The 21,849-nt window shown below is 38.1% G+C and overlaps 5 protein-coding genes across 20 annotated transcripts; 1 reads left to right on the top strand and 4 right to left on the bottom strand.

Moving 5' to 3' along the window:
• The first annotated feature begins 1,091 nt into the window (after window positions 1-1,091).
• LOC127801308 (pentatricopeptide repeat-containing protein At3g03580) lies at window positions 1,092-20,320 on the top strand. Of its 16 annotated transcripts, XM_052336287.1 has the most exons (9): window positions 1,092-4,061; window positions 4,147-4,212; window positions 5,669-5,770; window positions 14,405-14,542; window positions 17,595-17,696; window positions 18,667-19,027; window positions 19,589-19,777; window positions 19,883-20,013; window positions 20,173-20,320. In XM_052336287.1, the coding sequence occupies exon 1, from the start codon at window positions 1,283-1,285 to the stop codon at window positions 3,956-3,958; it is 2,676 nt and encodes an 891-aa protein (XP_052192247.1). In that variant the 5' UTR covers window positions 1,092-1,282; the 3' UTR covers window positions 3,959-4,061; window positions 4,147-4,212; window positions 5,669-5,770; window positions 14,405-14,542; window positions 17,595-17,696; window positions 18,667-19,027; window positions 19,589-19,777; window positions 19,883-20,013; window positions 20,173-20,320. The 16 variants fall into 16 exon arrangements, 14 of the variants coding, with proteins under 14 accessions (XP_052192247.1, XP_052192250.1, XP_052192248.1 ...); XM_052336290.1 differs by lacking the exon at window positions 18,667-19,027; XM_052336288.1 differs by lacking the exon at window positions 14,405-14,542.
• On the bottom strand, window positions 4,868-6,020 carry LOC127801312 (probable glutathione S-transferase). The gene is made up of 2 exons (XM_052336299.1): window positions 5,712-6,020; window positions 4,868-5,457 (listed from the first exon to the last, which is right to left on the bottom strand). The coding sequence occupies exons 1-2, from the start codon at window positions 6,018-6,020 to the stop codon at window positions 5,095-5,097; spliced, it is 672 nt and encodes a 223-aa protein (XP_052192259.1). The 3' UTR covers window positions 4,868-5,094.
• LOC127801310 (glutathione transferase GST 23-like) lies at window positions 7,377-8,559 on the bottom strand. The gene is made up of 2 exons (XM_052336297.1): window positions 8,245-8,559; window positions 7,377-7,897 (listed from the first exon to the last, which is right to left on the bottom strand). Exons 1-2 carry the CDS (start codon window positions 8,557-8,559, stop codon window positions 7,526-7,528), a joined length of 687 nt encoding a protein of 228 aa, XP_052192257.1. The 3' UTR covers window positions 7,377-7,525.
• On the bottom strand, window positions 16,926-17,959 carry LOC127801313 (probable glutathione S-transferase). Its single transcript, XM_052336300.1, has 2 exons — window positions 17,638-17,959; window positions 16,926-17,383 (listed from the first exon to the last, which is right to left on the bottom strand). Exons 1-2 carry the CDS (start codon window positions 17,944-17,946, stop codon window positions 17,021-17,023), a joined length of 672 nt encoding a protein of 223 aa, XP_052192260.1. The 5' UTR covers window positions 17,947-17,959; the 3' UTR covers window positions 16,926-17,020.
• LOC127801311 (glutathione transferase GST 23-like) lies at window positions 20,089-21,271 on the bottom strand. The gene is made up of 2 exons (XM_052336298.1): window positions 20,957-21,271; window positions 20,089-20,609 (listed from the first exon to the last, which is right to left on the bottom strand). The coding sequence occupies exons 1-2, from the start codon at window positions 21,269-21,271 to the stop codon at window positions 20,238-20,240; spliced, it is 687 nt and encodes a 228-aa protein (XP_052192258.1). The 3' UTR covers window positions 20,089-20,237.
• Between the last annotated feature and the right edge of the window lie 578 nt (window positions 21,272-21,849).

Below are 21,849 nucleotides of genomic sequence, written 5' to 3' on the forward strand. Positions count from 1 at the left end.
ATTGGATTTCAATTTTCAAAATCTATATAATAGAATTGAAATTTTATAATATACTATTAATTCTGAAAATAACAATAATCATTTCATTTACACAAACAAAGTTTGGTTTGACATAAGGTAATAAGATTTCAAGAAAAAGAAAAAAACATAAACAAAAACAAATATGCTTGCTTGTTTCTAACAGCTAGTTTGGTAATGTAGTTTGACCATTTATAAGTTATTAATTTAATATATAAGTTATGAAGCTTATTTTCTTATATGTTTAGATCTTATTAATAGCTTAAAAGTCAAGGAGCTTAATCAACAGCATTTTTGGAAAGCCATCACCCACCCGTTTTTGCAAAAAAACTCTTTGAAACTTTTTGAGTTGACCAGTCCAATGACTATTTCACCATCCAACAATATCAAAATTTACAACCTCATATCCCTATATCTTCCCGAGCCTCATTACTGTCACCATCTCATTCACTTTACTACTCTCATATTCCCTAGCAAATCGCTGCCATCGCTAGTGTCGCAAACTTCCATTGCCACCCAACGTCGCCATCATCGCAAGTCGCCCATCGCTACCATTGTCGCAACCCGCCTTACTACTAGATCGTCGCAAGCCTCCATTACCACCCTACTACCAGATCATCGCCAGCACCCATTGCGTCGGCGGTCATCCATCGCCTTTATCTCCTCCGCGTTACTACCATGGCCAAACTATATACATAACAATAATACATAATAATATATATTATTATATAACATATATAATACATATAATTTATAATCTTAATATATTTTTAAATTTTTTATAATTTATTAATATATAATTGTAAATATTTTAGTAATTGGGCATCAATTTATTTTTTAAAAAAATTATATTTTTAAAATTTTATTTATATTATCCAGTGTTATATCCATTTTTATTTTTTTTTATCAAATTTTAACAATTTATCAATTTTTATAAATTAAACACATAACTTTACACTTATAACTTAAAAATACATTTATTCAAACATGCTATCAGTTTAAATTTAAATGCTACTCAATTCAAATGTTATAACTAATTTAAACACTAGCCAACTTAAAAGCTTAAAAAAAAAACGCATAGCCAAATCCAAGCCAAATCATAGCCCTAATTCTCCAAGCCAAATCCGGCGAAGCTTCCGTTTCCGTAACCGCCAATGCAAAGCTTTGCAAACTGTGAACAGAGCTCTCCAACAACTTTGCTTCAGTTTGGTGGTTTGCTGATCAAGCTTCGGCAAACAACATTAACAGTAATCCATTTTAACTCATGAAAGCTGGAAATTTGGGCAAATTAGGCCAACGAAGCCGAGAACTGCTTTATGCTTCGCTCTCTAGCGCTTTGTCATCGGCAACAACCTCCAGAGAGCTCCACAGAGTTCACTCGCTGATCATCACTTCGGGACTCGATCGGTCCGTCTTCTTCTCCGGCAAACTCATTAGCAAGTACGCGCAGTGCAGGGACCCAGTTGGTTCTTTATCGGTTTTTTGTCGAGTTTCGCCCGCTGACAACGTTTATCAGTGGAATTCAATCATAAGAGCGCTGACTCATAATGGGTTGTTCTCTGAGGCTCTGTATTTTTACTCGCAATTGCGGAAACTGGAGCTTCAACCAGACACATACACGTTCCCTTCGGTTATCAATGCCTGTGCCGGCTTGGCAGATCTTGAGATGGGCAGGCTTGTTCACAGTCATGTGTTGGAACTGGGTTTTGACTCAGATTTGTATATTGGTAATGCTTTAATTGATATGTACGCAAGATTCAATGACTTGGGGGGAGCACGGAAAGTGTTTGATAAAATGACTTGCAGAGATGTTGTTTCTTGGAATAGTCTGATTTCAGGGTACAGTTCAAACGGGCATTGGGAGGAAGGACTGGAAGTGTTTCACCAGTCGAGGATGGCTGGTGTGGATCTGGATTCTTTTACTGTCTTGGGTGTTTTACCGGCTTGTGGAGCCTTGGTTGCTGTTGAAGAGGGTCAGATGGTCCATGGATTGGTTGAGAAATTGGGGATTAAGACGGATGTCACCATAAGCAATGGACTTCTATCTTTGTACTTCAAATTTAGTTGCTTAAGAGCTTGTAGTATTATTTTTGATGAGATGGTAGTCCGAGACACTGTCACTTGGAACACTGTAATTTGTGGGTACTCCCAGTTGGGCTTCTTTCCAGAGTCAATCAAGTTGTTCATGGAGATGAGGCATGATTTTGAACCAGATCTTCTAACAATCACCTCTGTCCTGCGTGCTTGTGGTGAAACTGGAGACCTGGAGTTGGGAAAATATGTTCATGACTATATGGCTAGAAATTGCTATGAGTATGATACAACAGCAAGTAACATTCTCATTAATATGTACGCAAAGTGTGGTCATTTATTGGCCTCAAAGGAAGTTTTTGATAGAATTAAATGCAAGGATCTGGTATCATGGAACTCACTCATGAGTGGTTATATTCAGAATGGTTGTTATGAGGAAGCACTGAAGCTTTTGAATGTGATGAAGATGGACCTAATACCAGATTCTGTCAGTTACTTGACATTGCTGTCTATTGCTGGTCAATTAGCTAACACAGATTGTGGGAAGCAAGTACATTGTGATATTGCAAAAATGGGATTTGATTCTAGTGTAGTTGTTGGTAATGCACTCATTAATATGTATGCTAAATGTGGTAAAATGGTAGATTCGTTGAAACAATTTGAGTTCATGAAAGGTCGTGATATTGTAACCTGGAACTCAGTTATTGCTGCGTGTTTTCACTCTGAGGATTGTAGTCTAGGATTTAAAATGATCAGTAGAATGAGAATTGAGGGGATGATGCCAGATCAGGCCACTTTGCTAGGGTCCCTACCTATGTGTTCCTTAATAGCTGCCAAACAGCAAGGGAAAGTGATCCATAGCTGCATTTTCAGGTTACGGTTTGAATCAGATCTTCCAGTTGGGAATGCACTGATTGAAATGTACTCAAAATGTGGTAGTTTGAAGCATGCACTCCTAGTATTTGAGCATATGAAAACAAAGGATGTAGTGACATGGACAACCTTGATCTATGCATATGGGATGTATGGTGAAGGTAGGAAAGCTCTGAGAGCTTTTGAGGAGATGGAAGCAGCAGGTGTTGCTCCCGATTATGTCGCCTTTGTTGCCATCATTTTTGCATGTAGCCACTCAGGTTTGGTGGATGAAGGCCGGGGTTACTTTGACCTTATGAAGAAAGAGTACCACATTGTGCCAGGAATTGAACATTATGCTTGTGTGGTTGATCTTCTATCACGATCTGGTCTTTTAGCTGAAGCAGAGGAGTTTATCCTTTCCATGCCAATGAAACCAGATGCGAGTATATGGGGATCTTTGCTTAGTGGTTGTCGAACAAGTGGAAATGTTAAAGTTGCAGAACGTGCTACTAGACATATTATAGAATTAAACTCAGATGACTCTGGGTATTATGTGTTAGTGTCAAACTTATATGCAGCCTTAGGAAAGTGGGATCAAGTAAGAATGATAAGAAAATCTGTGAGAAATAAAGGACTGAGGAAAGACCCTGGATGTAGCTGGATAGAGATTCAAAGCAGGGTTTATATATTTGGCACTGCGGATAGGTCCTTTGAACAGTATGAAGAGGTTACTAGGTTATTAAAGATACTCATTGGTTTAATGGCCAAGGAAGGTTATGTTCCCGATATGCAATTTGTTTTACATGATGTCGAGGAGGATGAGAAGAGGGATTTGCTTTGTGGACACAGTGAAAGGCTTGCAATAGCATTTGGGTTGTTAAACACAAAACCAGGGACACCTTTGCAGGTGATGAAGAACCTTAGGGTTTGTGGGGATTGCCACACTGTGACTAAGTATATATCAAAAATTGTGCAACGAGAATTGTTAGTTAGAGATGCTAATCGTTTTCATTTGTTCAAAGACGGAATCTGTAGCTGCAGAGATTACTGGTGAGGGATCTGTTGATCAGTATGCCTTTAACTGGGCAAGATAGATGCCCGCAATAGAAAAATGTTCGGTGTATTTGTTTCATGGGATCCAGATCCAATGATGAAAGGTCAGACTGTCTTGACGTGTTCTCAGTTTCTTCTTTTAGCAGAATTTAGTATGCTATATTTTTTAATTTTTCTTCTTTCGTTCAGTAACAGGTACAGCTACTAGCATTTGATTTACCAAGTCCCAGTACATTATGCTGTGTCAGTCGTATGGTGAGTGTTTTTGCTGCTTGTCACATCCCATGTTTCCCACGGATTTTTGAATCCTAACATGGAATTTTGTTGTGGTGAATCATATAAACTCATTTTCTTTCAGTCAAGCTTTTCTTATATTCCAAATCATATGGAGGGTGAATATTATTAAAATTTTCCATTTAATGGTCCTTTTCATTTGTCTCCCAATGGTTAATTGTAATGACATCATCACTGGGCAATCCCTAAAGTTTTTCTCTCGCTCTCATCATGCATATATGCATATATATGTCTATCTAATTTGTGGGTTAGGGGGCTACCTGGGAAGTTAGTGTGTGTTGATTACTTCTGACAGCTGAGCTTCTGAAGAGAAACTTTCTTGAGTCAGCTTAATGAATTGATGGAAGAATTTAGGGATGCCTGGGTGGATACAGGTGAAGCTGATCACGTTTTTGTTTCCTTTTGGAATTCTTAAATAGATTGCTGATAAAGATGCTTTCACGGATGTTTAAATATCTTCTTTTGTTTTATTATTACCCCAAATATTCTGGAATATGGACTTTGTAGAACTTGATTTCACTTCTTCTGCAATAAATAAATATTCATAATCCCTATCAAATAATGGTGTTCTTTTTTGTGCGAAATCAACTACCCTCCCCATCAATCTCACTTATATCCATGATAAAGTTAGCTCCATCATATGTTGTGTAGCTTGATGGATACAGAAATTAGTTTACGTAGTTTATAAATTGATAAACAGAGGACAGTCCACATTGATGATTCAATTAGTGAAGGCTGATGACAGACAATGATTGCCTTGAAATAGGAACTGTATTATTTGGTCTGCCTACACATGGCTTTTTGAACCTTGAACTCCTGAAACATCAGCTTTATGAATTGGTTTCATTTAGGCACATCTGCTGAAAGGTATGACTCACGGATGGCTCTGAACTTTATAACTAGCTTATCATGCGGTGGCCAGCTTTCTTTGATTACTGGAACATCTGAGAAGTTCTGCATCCACCCAAATAGTAATGGGAATTTGTCTGCACCTATCAACTTTATACCAGTAATCTCTATGAAAACGCTGATCAAATTAGCAATCCAACCAATTGTAATATCTATTAGTCCAATTGTCTGTCCGCCAAAAAATTTCTTTCCCTTTAGGTCTTCCTCTATAAAGCTCAGATTTTCTGTAGCTGCAGGAATGGCCTCCTCTTGCTCTTTCCCTTGTGTAACAAAAACCTGCCATATGGATGGCGAAAGCTGCACTAGGAAAGAAAATAGTGAGGGTTGGTGAAGATGAACTGAATAGGCGAAATTTCATATGTGACGATTGGGTTGGGGTAGTACTATAAGCTAAGCTGATTAGTATGCTGCTCAACACTCTCCTTAAATGCAAGTATTTCATCGTCTCAAATGCAGTTATTTGAGTAACATTATGAAATTGATGTCCTGATGGACTATTTTGTTTCAGATGAAATTGGATCAAGCCATGCATAAGACATTGGTGACTTTACCTTGTCATCGTTAAATTTTTCCCAGAAGCGAGCTGTGGCTTTCTCGTACGGATCTTCAGGTAATAAAGGAGTATCTTTCCATGTATCCTCAATGTATTCAATTATTACAAGAGATTCTGAGATTGCTTTTCCATTGTGCACAAGGACCGGAACCTTTTTGTGAACTGGGTTGTACTGGAGGAGTAGCTGGCTTTTGTTTGAAAGATCCTCAAATATGGTCTCATAATCTATGCCCTTAAGCTCCAATGCCCAAACTATTCTCAGAGCATACGGACTTGACCATGTCCTGAAAAGCTTAACTTTGGACATTAACTCTTTTTTGATTGTGAAACTGTGATTGTTGCGCTTTTTTGATTGTGGAACTGTGATTATTGAGATTTTTTATACATGAGATAGAATGCTCTTATCCTGCTCGGACTTTTCTAGATATTCGGATATTCTCTTTTCTCTTAGTTCCAAACTTAAGTTTCTAGGTTGAACAGGTCATCAAGTTATCCCCCTGTAAGATGAGTGTTTGATCATGTGGAGTTCTTTTATTCTTTGGACAGATGCGTGTTGGTCTCTCATAGTTAAAAGATTCTTTCCTCCTAGATTTTACCATAAGTTTGTCCATTAGACATTGTTTTAGCTGTCTGAATTTATGTTATTGTCGTGACGGGATTTGATGCTAAGTATTATATTAATTATTTGGATAAATGTCTACATTAGTAATCTATTGAGGAAATCTTGGGTATATTATTAGTTGTTCCCATGAACCCATAAGTCACCTTCAACTAGCACTTATGGATAAGGACATGTTGTATTATAAGTGGTATCAAAAGCCAATGCAGAATCACTATCGGGTGGGTGCTAGCCAAGAAAGTATTTTGGTTAGATTGAGATATGAAATTTTTAGCTTGGCATAAGAGGAAGGGAGTTTTCCATGATCCAATTTCACATCGGTAGTCTATCAGTGAACTCTTGAATATATTACTTGGTCCTATAAATTAATAAATCATCTTCAACTAACACTTTAAATACTCTCAGCAGGTGGGTTTCTTTCTTTTGCTTCCCAACATAAATTTCCTATAGACTTTACTTTTGCTGTATAATTGAAGCCGGCCTGGTTTATGCTCTTAGTAAGACGAAGGTTGATTATTGTTTGTTATTTTGATTCTTTGGACAGATCGACATGTTTTGTTCTTTCATTATGGCTGCTTTCTCATTAGGACGGCAGGGCCTAGATGTGATGTAGAAAAATGCTCCACCCGTTTGCAAGTGAAATTAGGTCCCTTCGATTATCACACCACAGGCCATGCAAACATCTGGTGATTTAACCTTCTCTTCAGGCAGAGTCAGGACCTTAGATGAGAAGGTTAAATCTGTATATTGATTTTTTTTTCTAATACACTATTCTTTTTGGTTCTCTCTCCCATCTTAATTGGTGTTCTTTAATTACCTTTCATCTTTTTTATTTCAGAGGAGTTAAATGTTATAGAACATAGTAATTTATACATAAAATGAAGCGCAATGATGGGCAATTTTAAAAGTTGGGGGTGGGGGAGGGGGATTGCCCACCCTCGTGAAGCTGTAGCTCCGCCCTGTCTTCAGGTAACAAAGGAGTCTGCTTCTAGGTATCCTCAAGCTCTTCAAGAATTTTTAAATGATTCTGAGATTGGTTCTCCATTGTCCACAAGCACTGAGATCTTTTCATGCACCTGGATTATTTAATAAGATCATCTTAACAGATAGAGATTATTTTTCCCGTAGGATGAAATGGAACTCTATCTCTATTCCTTGATTACATGAACAAGAAGACTTGTTCCCAAGCTGGTTCATTTAGATGTTGCTTCTGCTGCAAGTGCAAGACGTTTCTCGCGGAAGGCCTGATACTTGGAGACGAGCTTCTCACGAGGCGGCCAGTTCTCTTTGATCAGCGGCACGTCGGAGAAGCTTTGTAGCCACGTCGATATTGCCGGAAATGCCTCTGCATCTGTGAGCTTGAGCCCGGTAACCTCCTCCATTACACTTAACAGATTAGCCATCCATCCATATGCAATGTCCGCGAACCCAATTGCCTCTCCTCCAAAGAACTTCTTCCCCTTGAGTTCTTCCTCGACGCGCTTCATGTTCTCCATGTGCTGAGCAAGGGCCGCCTCCTGCTCTTTCCCTTGAGTCACAAGAACATCGGCCACTGGTGGAAGGACCTGCAATCGTAACAGACTGATGAGAAAAATCTAGTGATTTTGCCATAGAATTTGAAGTTGACTGTTAGACAACTCAAATCCTGAACCAAATGGGATTGTGCTTCTCAGTAACACCAAAACTAGGCATGTATGCATGGAAAATCTATCCCAAGGGGGAACAGGGAACACGATTGGTATAGGTTTTGAGTGGCCACAACTTAGTAATTGATCACTACAACATCTTTGATTGAGTGAATTTCTCCCGTGATTATGGGATCGTAGACGTAAGACTATTTTCGTGTCTTCTTTCTCTTGATTTCCGTGTGTGATAGCTTAAAGCATAGATGAAAAAGTGGTGAACTTCTTACCTTTTCGTCGCAGAATTTTGCCCAGAAACGAGCCATGGCTCGTTCATAAGGATCTTCAGGCAGCAGCAAAGGAGGCTGCTTCCATGTTTCATCGATGTATTCAAGAATTACAAGTGATTCCGAGATGGGTTTGCCATTGTGGACGAGCACGGGGACCTTCTTGTACACAGGGTTGTAGTGAAGGAGAAGATGGCTTTTGTTGGAGAGATCCTCAAATATGGTTTCGTACTCTATGCCCTTGAGTTTCATTGCCCAAATGATCCTCAAAGGAAATGGACTCGACCATGTTCTGAACAGCTTCACCTCTTCTGCCATGGCGGTTTGTTGTTCAAACCTGTGAAGCTTAGGCCTTTTATGAGCATGGCAGTCCTCTGGGATTTCTTTTCAACTTTGGCGTCTCAATGGTTGACCAATAGTTGTTTGCTTTTCCAGGAAATTAGGATTAGGGAAATTCTATTCTCAACCTTACGTTTTGCTTTTCACAATTTATTTTTAATATTCTTAAAATATCTTGAAATGAAAACTCATATTTGTCCTTCATTTAAATTTTTGACACTCAACTACTCATCATTACTCTTCACGCGTATTTATTCACTTTCTCAATCACGATCACCATAGCCACTTTACTCATCCACTGAACATCGCACAACCACTATTATTCAATACTTAGCATTACGTAACCACTATTATTCAATACTAAATATTGCTCAGGCTAATTTTCCTCGCCATAATCAATTATCAGTATTATCAGCAGTTACTACTAGCGATGGAAGATTATTATTCATTATTATTTACGTAGAGTTTGACGAAGAAGATAACGAGTATTCCTATTCCTGTTTTCTCGAGAAACAACACAATTTACAACATCTATCACTAGTTCAATAACATAATTTACATATACATAGAAGAGGGATGAATTAAAAAAATAAGATTAATTAAAAAATAAAAATACGCCTTGAAACCCACCTAAACTTCGGGGTTCGGGGTTGGGGGATGCCCCCGAACCTCGGGATTCGGGGGCTAGGGGATGCCCACCCTGGTGTTCGGGAAATCTTGAATTTCAGAATTCGGTAAGCACCCCGAATTCATAGATTCGGGAAAATTTTTTTCTCCCGAATCCATAAATTCGAAAAAAATCATTTTTCTCGAAATTATGAATTCGGGAGAGTTGCATTATATAACATATTATATAATTAATATAATGTTATATATGTTATATAATAATATATAATATGCATACTATCCATTCTCCCGAACTTCAGGGTTCGGGAGAATGTAAATGTGTATAATATATTATATATTATAATACTATTATATATATTATATAATATATGTATATTATACTATTATATATTATAACTATATACATATATATATATAATGATTTTATATAAATAATTTCAAACGTATATAAATTATTCTGAATGATCGTGCCCCAAATATTTGGATTAATATTATATTTTTTTTGAATTAATGTTGCTTTAATTTTAATTTTTTTTGAGTTAAATACAAATCGTAATAAAATTATATTTATTTTTATTTATATTAAATTTATGACATTTTATTATAAATTAAATAAAGTTAATTTAAATAAAATCTAACAGCAAATACTAAAATAAAATATTATTACAATGGGATAAAATTATTAAATAAAGTTAATAAAATATTATTACAATGAGGTTCGGGGAAGCCCCAACCCCCCCCTGAACAACGAGTTTCGGGGGGCTGGGGCTCCCCCGAACCCTGTTGTTCGGGAGTTGGGGGTTCCCCCGAACACTGAGATTCGGGGGTGCGGGTTCCCCGAACGCCTAGGTTCGGGCGGTAACCAAGCATCGACCGGCTTCTAGGAACTCCGATGTGTCCCAACACTATCGCATCTATATGAAATCAAACTAGAAGGCAAATTTTTTATCTGGTTATGCAATTTGGGGGATTCCAACAGGCTATACGAGACAAGCAAAGTGGGCGAGGCAAACAAAATCGGCGGCGCGGTCACAGAAGAAGAAGAAGGAGAAGGAGACGGAGAAGAAGAATAATAGGATTTGATGCGCGTGGGCGTAGTTTTTAAGGGTTGAGTGTGTGAAGGGCATATTTGGCATGTAAATGGTTGCAAAAAATAATAAGTGTGGCTGCAAATAGTAAAATTTAATATTTTAATTAGACTGGTTACGAATAGCAAATTCTATGGTTGCAAATAGAATTTTCCTTAGGATTATGCTACACGTCCGACTTTGTTGACAATGAAATTACATATCAACCCTGAATGTAAATTACAAATTCGCCCTCCACCAAATCACCTCTCTCACTCTCTGATTCTCTCCCATGTCACTCTCTCTGTCACGAAATTCTTGCAATCATACGTTTTGCTTTTCACGACCCACTTTTAATATTTCTAAAATACCCTAAAATGAAATTTCATATTTACCCTTCATTTAAATCTTTGACGCTTAATCACCCATCATTACTCTTCAAGCGCGTTCACTCACTTTCTCGACCACGATCACCATAGTCACTTTACTCACCCACTAAACATCACACAACCACTATTATTTAACACTTAATATTATGCAATCACTATTATTCAACACCAAACATTGCTCAGGCCAGTTCTCCTCGCCATAACCAATTACCAGTACTATCAGCAGTTACTACTAGCGATGGAAGATTATTATCCACTATTATTTACGTAGAGTTTGACGAAAAAGATAACGAGTATTCCTGTTTCAGTGAGAAACAATACAATTTACAACATTTATCTCCAGTTCAATAACATAATTTACATATACATAGACGAGGAATGAATTAAAAAAATAAAATTAATTAAAAAATAAAAAATACGCCTTGAAACTCACCCCGAACTTTGGGGTTCGGGGGCTAGGGAATGCCCCGAACCTCGGGGTCAGGGTTGGGGGATGCCCCAGAACCCCAGGATTCGGGGGCTAGGGGATGCCCCGAACCTTGGGGTTCGGGGAACCCCGAATTTCAGGGTTCGATAAGCACCCTAAATTCATAGATTTGGGAAAAATCAATTCTCCCGAATTCATGAATTCAGAAAAAATTATTTACCCCGAAATTATGAATTCGAGAACCTCAGGGTTATAGAGAATGCAAATGTATATAATATATTATAACTATATTCATATATATATAGTAATTTTATATAAATTATTTTAAATGTATATAAATTATTCCGAATCATCATGCCCCAAATATTTGGATTAATATTATATTTATTTTTTCTTGAATTAATATTGTTTTAATTTTATTTTTTTAGTTAAATACAAATCTAAATAAAATTATATTTATTTTTATTTATTTAAAATTTATATTAAATTTATGACATTTTATTATAAATTAAATAAAATTAATTTAAATAAAATCTAATAATAAATACTAAAATAAAATATTATTACAAATAATAATAATACATGTTAAAAAGTTAAGAAAAGAAGAAGGAAGAGGAGGAGAAGGTTTGATGCGTGTGGGATGTCTTTTTTGAGGGATAATATTTGGAGAGTGTATTTGAAATAGAAATAGTTGTAGAAAATAATAAATGTAATTATAAATAATAAAATTTAATATTTTATTTTACATTGATTATGAAAAAAAAAAATAATGATTACAAATAGTATTTTCCTTCACTCTCACCTTTCGACGGAGACCCCATTTCCACCGCACTCTAACTCTCTCTTTCACTCTTAGCTTTCGAAAATCGCCATTACTGCCACACTCTCACTCTCTCTCACTTTCATCTTTCGGAAACCCCCATTACCGCCACACTCTCACTCTCTCTTTCACTCGCTCTCTCTGCAACGCCAGATCGACCACTACCTTTCTCTCGGAGCTCAGCCTCACTGCCTCCTCCAAGTCGGCCACCACCTGATTCGCCCTCCACCGACGGTTCAACACCAGATCGGCCACCCACACTCTCACTCGTCGGTACTGGAAAAAGATAGTGAGCCGACCTGTAATTTTTCTGGCTTCATCTGTCATTGTCGCCGACGACGATCTTGAATGCACTTCACCCCCACTGGCTTTATCTTGCACCTCGCCGATCTCTCACAGTTTGCCCATGTCTTATAGTGTAACAGCCTTCTACACACATTAGATTCAATTTTTATTTTGTTATTTAACATTAGACTTAACCAGATTTTATGTTCAGTTGTTAATTTTTTCTAGATTTGATGTTAATTTTTATTTAACAGTTATTAAAATAAAAAATTAGTGATGTTAGCTAACATGAGTGATGTTAAATAAAAATTAGATTTGATGTTTCCAGATTTGAAGGTTGTTAGCTATAGGGTTGTTAAATAAAAAAATTAATAATATTATATTTTTTAGATTTGATGTTAGCAGTAGGGTTTATGCATGAGTGATGTTAATGACCAAATTTTGTGTTTAGTTGCTATTATTTTTTATATTTTATTGCCGACAATCGATTCTATTTTAGAAAACGAAGAAAACCAACAATGAGTGACATAGGTATAAATTTTTCTCCCAAATCTGGCACAACTTCCTCAAACTACAACCATATAAAACAAGTTTGTTAAAGGAATGTATGTGGATAATGTAAATTATAAATCTAACATTATATTCTCATATGATCATATCTTGTTTTGAAAATTATACTGTGCTTGTGGAATCATTCAAACATAATGAGAGATCTTTGGTTGATAATGAGCAAATTATCGAAGATAATAAGTGTCCTGTATTAAATGACGAACTATTAGGAGAAGATAGTGATCTTATCTCTAAGATTGGAATGAAGTTCAATGACGAGAAGAAAGTTTTTGAATTTTATAAAAGATATGTTTACCACGTGAGTTTTTCTGTTAAAAGTAGTTTGAAGAAGGGCGATGATGGGGTGGTAAGATATGTGGGATATGCATGTAATCGAGAAGGCAAAAGAAATATTAAAGCTAGCACCTCTTTGAACTCTCAACCAACAATTTAGTTAGGGTGTAAAGCTAGGATGGTAGCAGATTCAGATGTTTTAGGGACATGAGGAATAAACATGGTCCATCTTGAGCATAACTATAAAACAAGTCTAACGAAGTCTAGGTTATATCGATGCAACAGACAATTAAGCAAACATGTGAAGCGACAACTTAAAGCGAATCATATAGCTGGAATTCCATTACCCAAAAGTTTTAATTCAGCTATTGTTAAAACTAGTGGATATGAGAACCTGACGTTTATGGAAAAAGATTGCAGGAATTACTTTGATCAAGTGAGGAGTTAAGACATGGGAAATGAGATGTTGCTGCTATTCAAGCTTACTTTTGAAGATGCAAGCCTTTTATCTGGGTTTTTACTTTAGTGTGGATTTGGATGAAAAATGTTGATTGAAGAACATCTTTTGTGCTGATAATAGGTGTAGACAAGTATTCAAGGAATTCAGTGATGTCACATTTGACATCACATACCTGACCATTAGGTATGATATGCCGTTTGTTTCATTCGTTGGTGTAAATCGCCATGGACAGCTGACACTGCTTGGATGTGGTATAATTTTCAACAAGGACACCAAGACTTTCGTGTGGCTTTTTAGGACATAGCTTGAGTGTATATGGAGGATTAGGCCCTTACAAGAATAATCACTGATCAAGATAGGGCCATGCAAAATGCTATTGAGATAGTCTTTTCTAACACAAAGCATAGATGGTGCTTGTGGCATATATTAAAGAAGTTACCTGAAAAATTTGGGAACCATAGTTGCAAGGCTTATATTCTTTCGATCGTACATGACACGGTGTATGAATTACAACAGTTCTGGAGAATTTGAGTAGGCCTGAAATTCAATGATTGAGCAATATACATTGCATGACAACGATTGGTTGTATGGACTTTATAGAGAAAGAAGTTGATGGGTCCCATGTTTCTTGAAAACTAGTTTTTGGGCAGGGATGCTAACAATGCAGCGAAGTGAGGGTATGAACACATTTTTCGATGAATATATACACTCGAAAACCTCGTTGAAGCAATTTGTTGAACAATATGAGCGGGTAAATGAGCCCCTAGGAAGCTTCGCAATAAGGGCCCATTGAAAACAAGTACCAAGAAAGCGAATGTATGTTTTTTTATATTTTTTATTTACCTCAAATTGATTATGTGCTAAATTTCCTGATTGTAATGGTTGTTACTTTCATTTGATGTCTAGATAGGATCCTCGAAATCAAGTAAAGGCAAGGTCCTGAGGCAAAACATTATTTAAGATGCTCAAGCATTCAATCAAACTTTTCCACAAGATGCACAATATCACGCGCTTCCACCAATCTCCCACTCACAACAATTGATGGTAAGTAGTAGGATATTAGGTTAATAATATAACTTGAATTTAATAATTTTTCGCAATCTCTTTTAGGTTATATCCTATGTTTTGCGTGTATCTTTCTATATCTAATCTCTTTCGTTGCTGGCTACTCCCTATCAAACTTGGAATGCTACTCACCGAATGCCTATGCTGCCTACATTTGGCACGGTTCAGCCTTTTATGCCAATATACCCGCCCCACCAATAACCTGATGATAATCTACCAGATTTTTGAGATTATAAGACTTATACGGTTAATTAACTATACAAATGTCTCCTGAAAAGTTTTATACATGGTTAATATGTCAGTGTATATTTTAACATGGTTAATATGTCGGTGTAGAAATGCATTAGTGCATTGAAATTATTCATTTTTTAAATTTTTATAAATTTGATTATTATTTTTTTTAACATTTATAGTTTCTTAAATGTTTAGGCCGGTGCTTGGTGCGACGGAGGAGAAAATGGGAGCGAGGGGGTCGAGGAGCGCGAGGAAGGTGGTGGCTAATGACCAGACCTAGAATGATGCTTTATTTCTTGCTTCCACCCATACCAAGCTGCAGATCATATTCATGTCTAACTTTATACCAAAAGAATTATTTCATAGTTTATTGTAAATAAAGTTGGCATTTGGTAAATAATATAGAAGTAAGTTGTGTGAAAAGTAAAGCCTGAAGGATTATCTTGATTTTCCCGAGATAATTGCATTTTTTTGATAAAGTAGGGCTGGCTTTACTTTCACATTGGTGATAGATGATTTGTGAACTTTTGGAAAGGAAAGGCAAACGGTGAAGCACGTTTCTATTCAAAACTTGGTGAAATCTTTTTTTGCCATTTTAGAGATGGATGATGATGTGGTCAGTTTATTTTTTGAAACTATGCTCTATCACTGGCATCCTCAGCCACCTTACCCCTAGAGTTATATTGAGGAGATAAATCGCAGGATGTGACCAAGTGACTAGGGTGGTAGGCCTTTGGCCCCTTACTGATGTCACCCCCAAGGTCCTCCCTCAGAAAGAAACATTATGCTTCTCCAGGAATCGAACCCACACTGGGAGCCCTCAATCAAGCTTTTCAGCCCCTTGCCACTTGGTCACTTTATTTGCATTAATGTTGATGGAGCAAGGTTTGTTTTCATCTCGCTTGTTGCATTTCTGCATATACTTATTTTTGGTTTGTAATTTTTGTCTACATGGAACATTTTAATGTTTATGCTATCAAAGCTTAATCATATCATTGGAAAAAGAGTAATGCTATTTGGCCATTCTCAAAGCCACCCAACGAAATCTCGCGATATTTTGATGAGATATTGCGATATATTTTCAATGAAAAGAGCTGCCCAAAATTTCAAATTTGTCTTCTCTCTCTCACCCTCTCTCGTGTTCCTTTCTGTTCATCCTTCTTCTTCCCCCCCCTCTCTCTCTTTCTCTCTCCCGTCCGTTGCACGTCTCCATTGGCTCTGATCTAGAAGGAGGTAAGTCTTTTAAACCTATTCACAATGAGTTTCAGCACGAATGCATGATATATACGTATATATGCGCTATTTGGGTTTGGCCGAAACTTTAAACTTAGATCTACGGAGTTTCGACCGTTGGATCTTATTGGTTTTTGGGTATGTTGGTTGATGGGCCTTTGGGTGTCGGGTGGTTGCCTCTGATCCTAGGAAAGCACCAGCCACGGTGGTCGGTGGCCACTGACAGTGCGTATATACGCGTTATTGGGGTTTGGCTGAAACTTTAAACTTAGATCTACGGAGTTTCGGCTATTGGATCTTGCTGGTTTTTGGGTATGTTGGTCGATGAGCCATTGGGTGTCGGGCGGTTGCCTCTGATCGCTGGAAACCATTGACCATTGTGGCCGGTGGCCACTGATAGTGCGTTTTGAAGTTGTGATCGAAAATTAAAAATTAGATTTACTAAAATCCAACCGTTAAATTTTACTCACTTTTTTATATGTTAATCCTCTTGACTTGGTGTTTCTAATGGGAAACTTCGATCGTGAGAATCTTCAGCGAACGATGGTCGTTGGAGGCCGCTGGCAGTGGTGTCGTGACTGGTTAGGCTATTTACATACATATATTTATATATATTTTTATATTTTCCTTTCTTTTATTTGTTTTTTTTATGAGGGTGATTTGGTTTTGAAGGGGAAATTAAAAAACTTGATTTGGTTTTTAATTGTGTTCTATGAATGCAGATGCGAAATCAACTACCCTCCCCCATCATTCTCACTTATATCCATGATAAAGTTAGCTCCATCATATGTTGTGTAGCTTGATGGATACAGAAATTAGTTTACGTAGTTTATAAATTGATAAACAGAGGACAGTCCACATTGATGATTCAATTAGTGAAGGCTGATGACAGGCAATGATTGCCTTGAAATAGGAACTGTATTATTTGGTCTGCCTACACATGGCTTTTTGAACCTTGAACTCCTGAAACATCAGCTTCATGAATTGGTTTCATTTAGGCACATCTGCTGAAAGGTATGACTCACGGATGGCTCTGAACTTTATAACTAGCTTATCATGCGGTGGCCAGCTTTCTTTGATTACTGGAACATCTGAGAAGTTCTGCATCCACCCAAATAGTAATGGGAATTTGTCTGCATCTATCAAATTTATACCAGTAATCTCTATGAAAACGCTGATCAAATTAGCCATCCAACCAATTGTAATATCTACTAGTCCAATTGTCTGTCCGCCAAAAAATTTCTTTCCCTTTAGGTCTTCCTCTATAAAGCTCAGATTTTCTGTAGCTACAGGAATGGCCTCCTCTTGCTCTTTCCCTTGTGTAACAAAAACCTGCCATATGGATGGCAAAAGCTGCACTAGGAAAGAAAATAGTGAGGGTTGGTGAAGATGAACTGAATAGGCGAAATTTCATATGTGACGATTGGGTTGGGGTAGTACTATAAGCTAAGCTGATTAGTATGCTGCTCAACACTCTCCTTAAATGCAAGTATTTCATCACCTCAAATGCAGTTATTTGAGTAACATTATGAAATTGATGTCCTGATGGACTATTTTGTTTCAGATGAAATTGGATCAAGCCATGCATAAGACATTGGTGACTTTACCTTGTCATCGTTAAATTTTGCCCAGAATCGAGCTGTGGCTCTCTCGTACGGATCTTCAGGTAATAAAGGAGTATCTTTCCATGTATCCTCAATGTATTCAATTATTACAAGAGATTCTGAGATTACTTTTCCATTGTGCACAAGGACCGGAACCTTTTTGTGAACTGGGTTGTACTGGAGGAGTAGCTGGCTTTTGTTTGAAAGATCCTCAAATATGGTCTCATAATCTATGCCCTTAAGCTCCAATGCCCAAACTATTCTCAGAGCATATGGACTTGACCATGTCCTGAAAAGCTTAACTTCGGACATAACTCTTTTTTGATTGTGAAACTGTGATTGTTGCGCTTTTTTGATTGTGGAACTATGATTATTGAGATTTTTTATACATGAGATGGAATGCTCTTATCCTGCTCTGACTTTTCTAGATATTCGGATATTCTCTTTTCTCTTAGTTCCAAACTTAAGTTTCTACGTTGAACAGGCCATCAAGTTATCCCCTTGTAAGATGAGTGTTTGATCATGTGGAGTTCTTTTATTCTTTGGACAGATGCGTGTTGGTCTCTCATAGTTAAAAGATTCTTTCCTCCTAGATTTTAACATAAGTTTGTCCATTAGACATTGTTTTAGCTGTCTGAATTTATGCTATTGTCGTGACAGGGGATTTGATGCTAAGTATTATATTAATTATTTGGATAAATGTCTACCTTAGTAATCTATTGAGGAAATCTTGGGTATATTATTAGTTGTTCCCATGAACCCATAAGTCACCTTCAACTAGCACTTATGGATAAGGACATGTGGTATTATAAGTGGTATCAAAAGCCAATGCAGAATCACTATCGGGTGGGTGCTTGCCAAGAAAGTATTTTGGTTAGATTGAGATATGAAATTTTTAGCTTGGCATAAGAGGAAGGAAGTTTGCAATGAGCCAATTTCACATCGGCCGTCTACCAGAGAACTCTTGAATATATTACTCGGTCCTATAAATTAGTAAATCATCTTCAACTAACACTTTTGTTAATTGTGAAGCTCCAAACGGTGTCGTCTCTCTTTGTTGACTGGATGGCTGCACGTGGCAACCATCAGCTGACCCTCAGCTGGCGCCTGATCATGCTCCCTCATCCTTTGCCCGATCATCTCCTGCTCTCCTGCTCCTCTCCCGTTTTCTGTTGGGATTATAATCGTGCTTGCACGATTTGATCTGGTCATTAATCCTCACCTTTTTGAGGCGCAATCCCAGCCGCTCTTGATCGCTTTTAATTGCTGCCTCGAGATATGAACTTGAGAGAGAGGCAAAAGAAAAAGTCGGAAGGAAAATCAGAAAGGGTTTCTCTATCGGGTTGGTTCTTGCGGGTTGAAGGCTCTCGCCTTCTGGCTAGGGTTCTTTCTGGTTTGTTCCCGAATTCTTTTTCTGTTCATGTCTGTATAGTTTTAGTGGTTCGATAGGTTTGCCTTTAATCTGTATTAAGTGATTGATCGGCAGTTTTGTGTTCTCGAACCATTGATTGTTTGAGGGTTTTGTTTGAGGGCTTATGAGTGTGTAATCCGATTTTCATCTCATAGTGCAGTGAGCTCTTCTCTCTCGAGCTCAACGTGGATGTAGCCTCAGTTTGAGGTGAACCACGGTAAAAACTCTTGTGTCTCTGTTCTTATTTTTTGTTTCTCTGCGTTTATAATTTTTGATTCCAGCACTATGAATGTTTGTTTCATTTAGACCATCAAATAGTTTGTGATTGCTTAAGAAAAACCCTAAGTTTTCTGTCGAGTCTCAACAACTTTAAAGTAAGGAGCCACGACGTTACAAATACTCTCAGGAAGTGGGTTTCTTTCGTTTGCTTCCCAACATAAATTTCCTAGACTTTACTTTTACTGTATAATTGAAGCCGGCTTGGTTTATGCTCTTAGTAAGACGAAGGTTGATTATTTTTTGTTATTTTGATTCTTTGGACAGATCGACATGTTTTGTTCTGTCATTATGGCTGCTTTCTCATTAGGACGGCAGGGCCTAGATGTGATGTAGAAAAATGCTCCACCCGTTTGCAAGTGAAATTAGGTCCCTTCGATTATCACACCACAGGCCATGCAAACATCTGGTGATTTAACCTTCTCTTCAGGCAGAGTCAGGACCTTAGATGAGAAGGTTAAATCTGTATATTGATTTTTTTTTCTAATACACTATTCTTTTTGGTTCTCTCTCCCATCTTAATTGGTGTTCTTTAATTACCTTTCATCTTTTTTATTTCAGAGGAGTTAAATGTTATAGAACATAGTAATTTATACATAAAATGAAGCGCAATGATGGGCAATTTTAAAAGTTGGGGGTGGGGGAGGGGGATTGCCCACCCTCGTGAAGCTGTAGCTCCGCCCTGTCTTCAGGTAACAAAGGAGTCTGCTTCTAGGTATCCTCAAGCTCTTCAAGAATTTTTAAATGATTCTGAGATTGGTTCTCCATTGTCCACAAGCACTGAGATCTTTTCATGCACCTGGATTATTTAATAAGATCATCTTAACAGATAGAGATTATTTTTCCCGTAGGATGAAATGGAACTCTATCTCTATTCCTTGATTACATGAACAAGAAGACTTGTTCCCAAGCTGGTTCATTTAGATGTTGCTTCTGCTGCAAGTGCAAGACGTTTCTCGCGGAAGGCCTGATACTTGGAGACGAGCTTCTCACGAGGCGGCCAGTTCTCTTTGATCAGCGGCACGTCGGAGAAGCTTTGTAGCCACGTCGATATTGCCGGAAATGCCTCTGCATCTGTGAGCTTGAGCCCGGTAACCTCCTCCAATACACTTAACAGATTAGCCATCCATCCATATGCAATGTCCGCGAACCCAATTGCCTCTCCTCCAAAGAACTTCTTCCCCTTGAGTTCTTCCTCGACGCGCTTCATGTTCTCCATGTGCTGAGCAAGGGCTGCCTCCTGCTCTTTCCCTTGAGTCACAAGAACATCGACCACTGGTGGAAGGACCTGCAATCGTAACAGACTGATGAGAAAAATCTAGTGATTTTGCCATAGAATTTGAAGTTGACTGTTAGACAACTCAAATCCTGAACCAAATGGGATTGTGCTTCTCAGTAACACCAAAACTAGGCATGTATGCATGGAAAATCTATCCCAAGGGGGAACAGGGAACACGATTGGTATAGGTTTTGAGTGGCCACAACTTAGTAATTGATCACTACAACATCTTTGATTGAGTGAATTTCTCCCGTGATTATGGGATCGTAGACGTAAGCCTATTTTCGTGTCTTCTTTCTCTTGATTTCTGTGTGTGATAGCTTAAAGCATAGATGAAAAAGTGGTGAACTTCTTACCTTTTCGTCGCAGAATTTTGCCCAGAAACGAGCCATGGCTCGTTCATAAGGATCTTCAGGCAGCAGCAAAGGAGGCTGCTTCCATGTTTCATCGATGTATTCAAGAATTACAAGTGATTCAGAGATGGGTTTGCCATTGTGGACGAGCACAGGGACCTTCTTGTACACAGGGTTGTAGTGAAGGAGAAGATGGCTTTTGTTGGAGAGATCCTCAAATATGGTTTCGTACTCTATGCCCTTGAGTTTCATGGCCCAAATGATCCTCAAAGCAAATCGACTCGACCATGTTCTGAACAGCTTCACCTCTTCTGCCATGGCGGTTTGTTGTTAAACCTGTGAAGCTTAGGCCTTTTGTGAGCATGGCAGTCTTCTGGGATTTCCTGTCAACTTTGGCGTCTCAATGGTTGACCAATAATTGTTTGCTTTTCTAGGAAATTACGAGTCCTACTACAAAGCCACATGTTCACCGAGTGCCTTATAGGGAGTGGATAAAAAGATAAAATTGATCTCTCAAACTTTGCAAAGTACTGCCCCTGCTCTCTCCTCCCTCCCCTCTCATGGCCGCACTTCCGCCGCTTTCTCCTCTCCGCGGCGCCTCGTCGCCTCACGGTCATCACCTCACGTTGCCTCTCTGACCGTTGGAAGATGTCGCGATAGTCAGCGAGGCAATGAGGCATTGCGGAGAGGAGATGGCAACGAAGACGCAGCCATGGGAAGGGAGCGAGGAGAGAGCAGGGACAAGGGCAATGCTTTGCAAATTTGTAAAGTTTGAGGGGGTAATTTTATCTTTTTGTCCCCTTTCTGCAAGACTTTTAGTAACCCTCTCGGGCTCCCAAAATTTTTTCAAAAATTATTGTGAGTGCTTGCCCACTGCGGGACGAAACCAATGGAGG

The sequence above is a fragment of the Diospyros lotus genome, chromosome 5 (assembly GCF_014633365.1).
Source record: "Diospyros lotus cultivar Yz01 chromosome 5, ASM1463336v1, whole genome shotgun sequence".
Taxonomy (NCBI): domain Eukaryota; kingdom Viridiplantae; phylum Streptophyta; class Magnoliopsida; order Ericales; family Ebenaceae; genus Diospyros; species Diospyros lotus.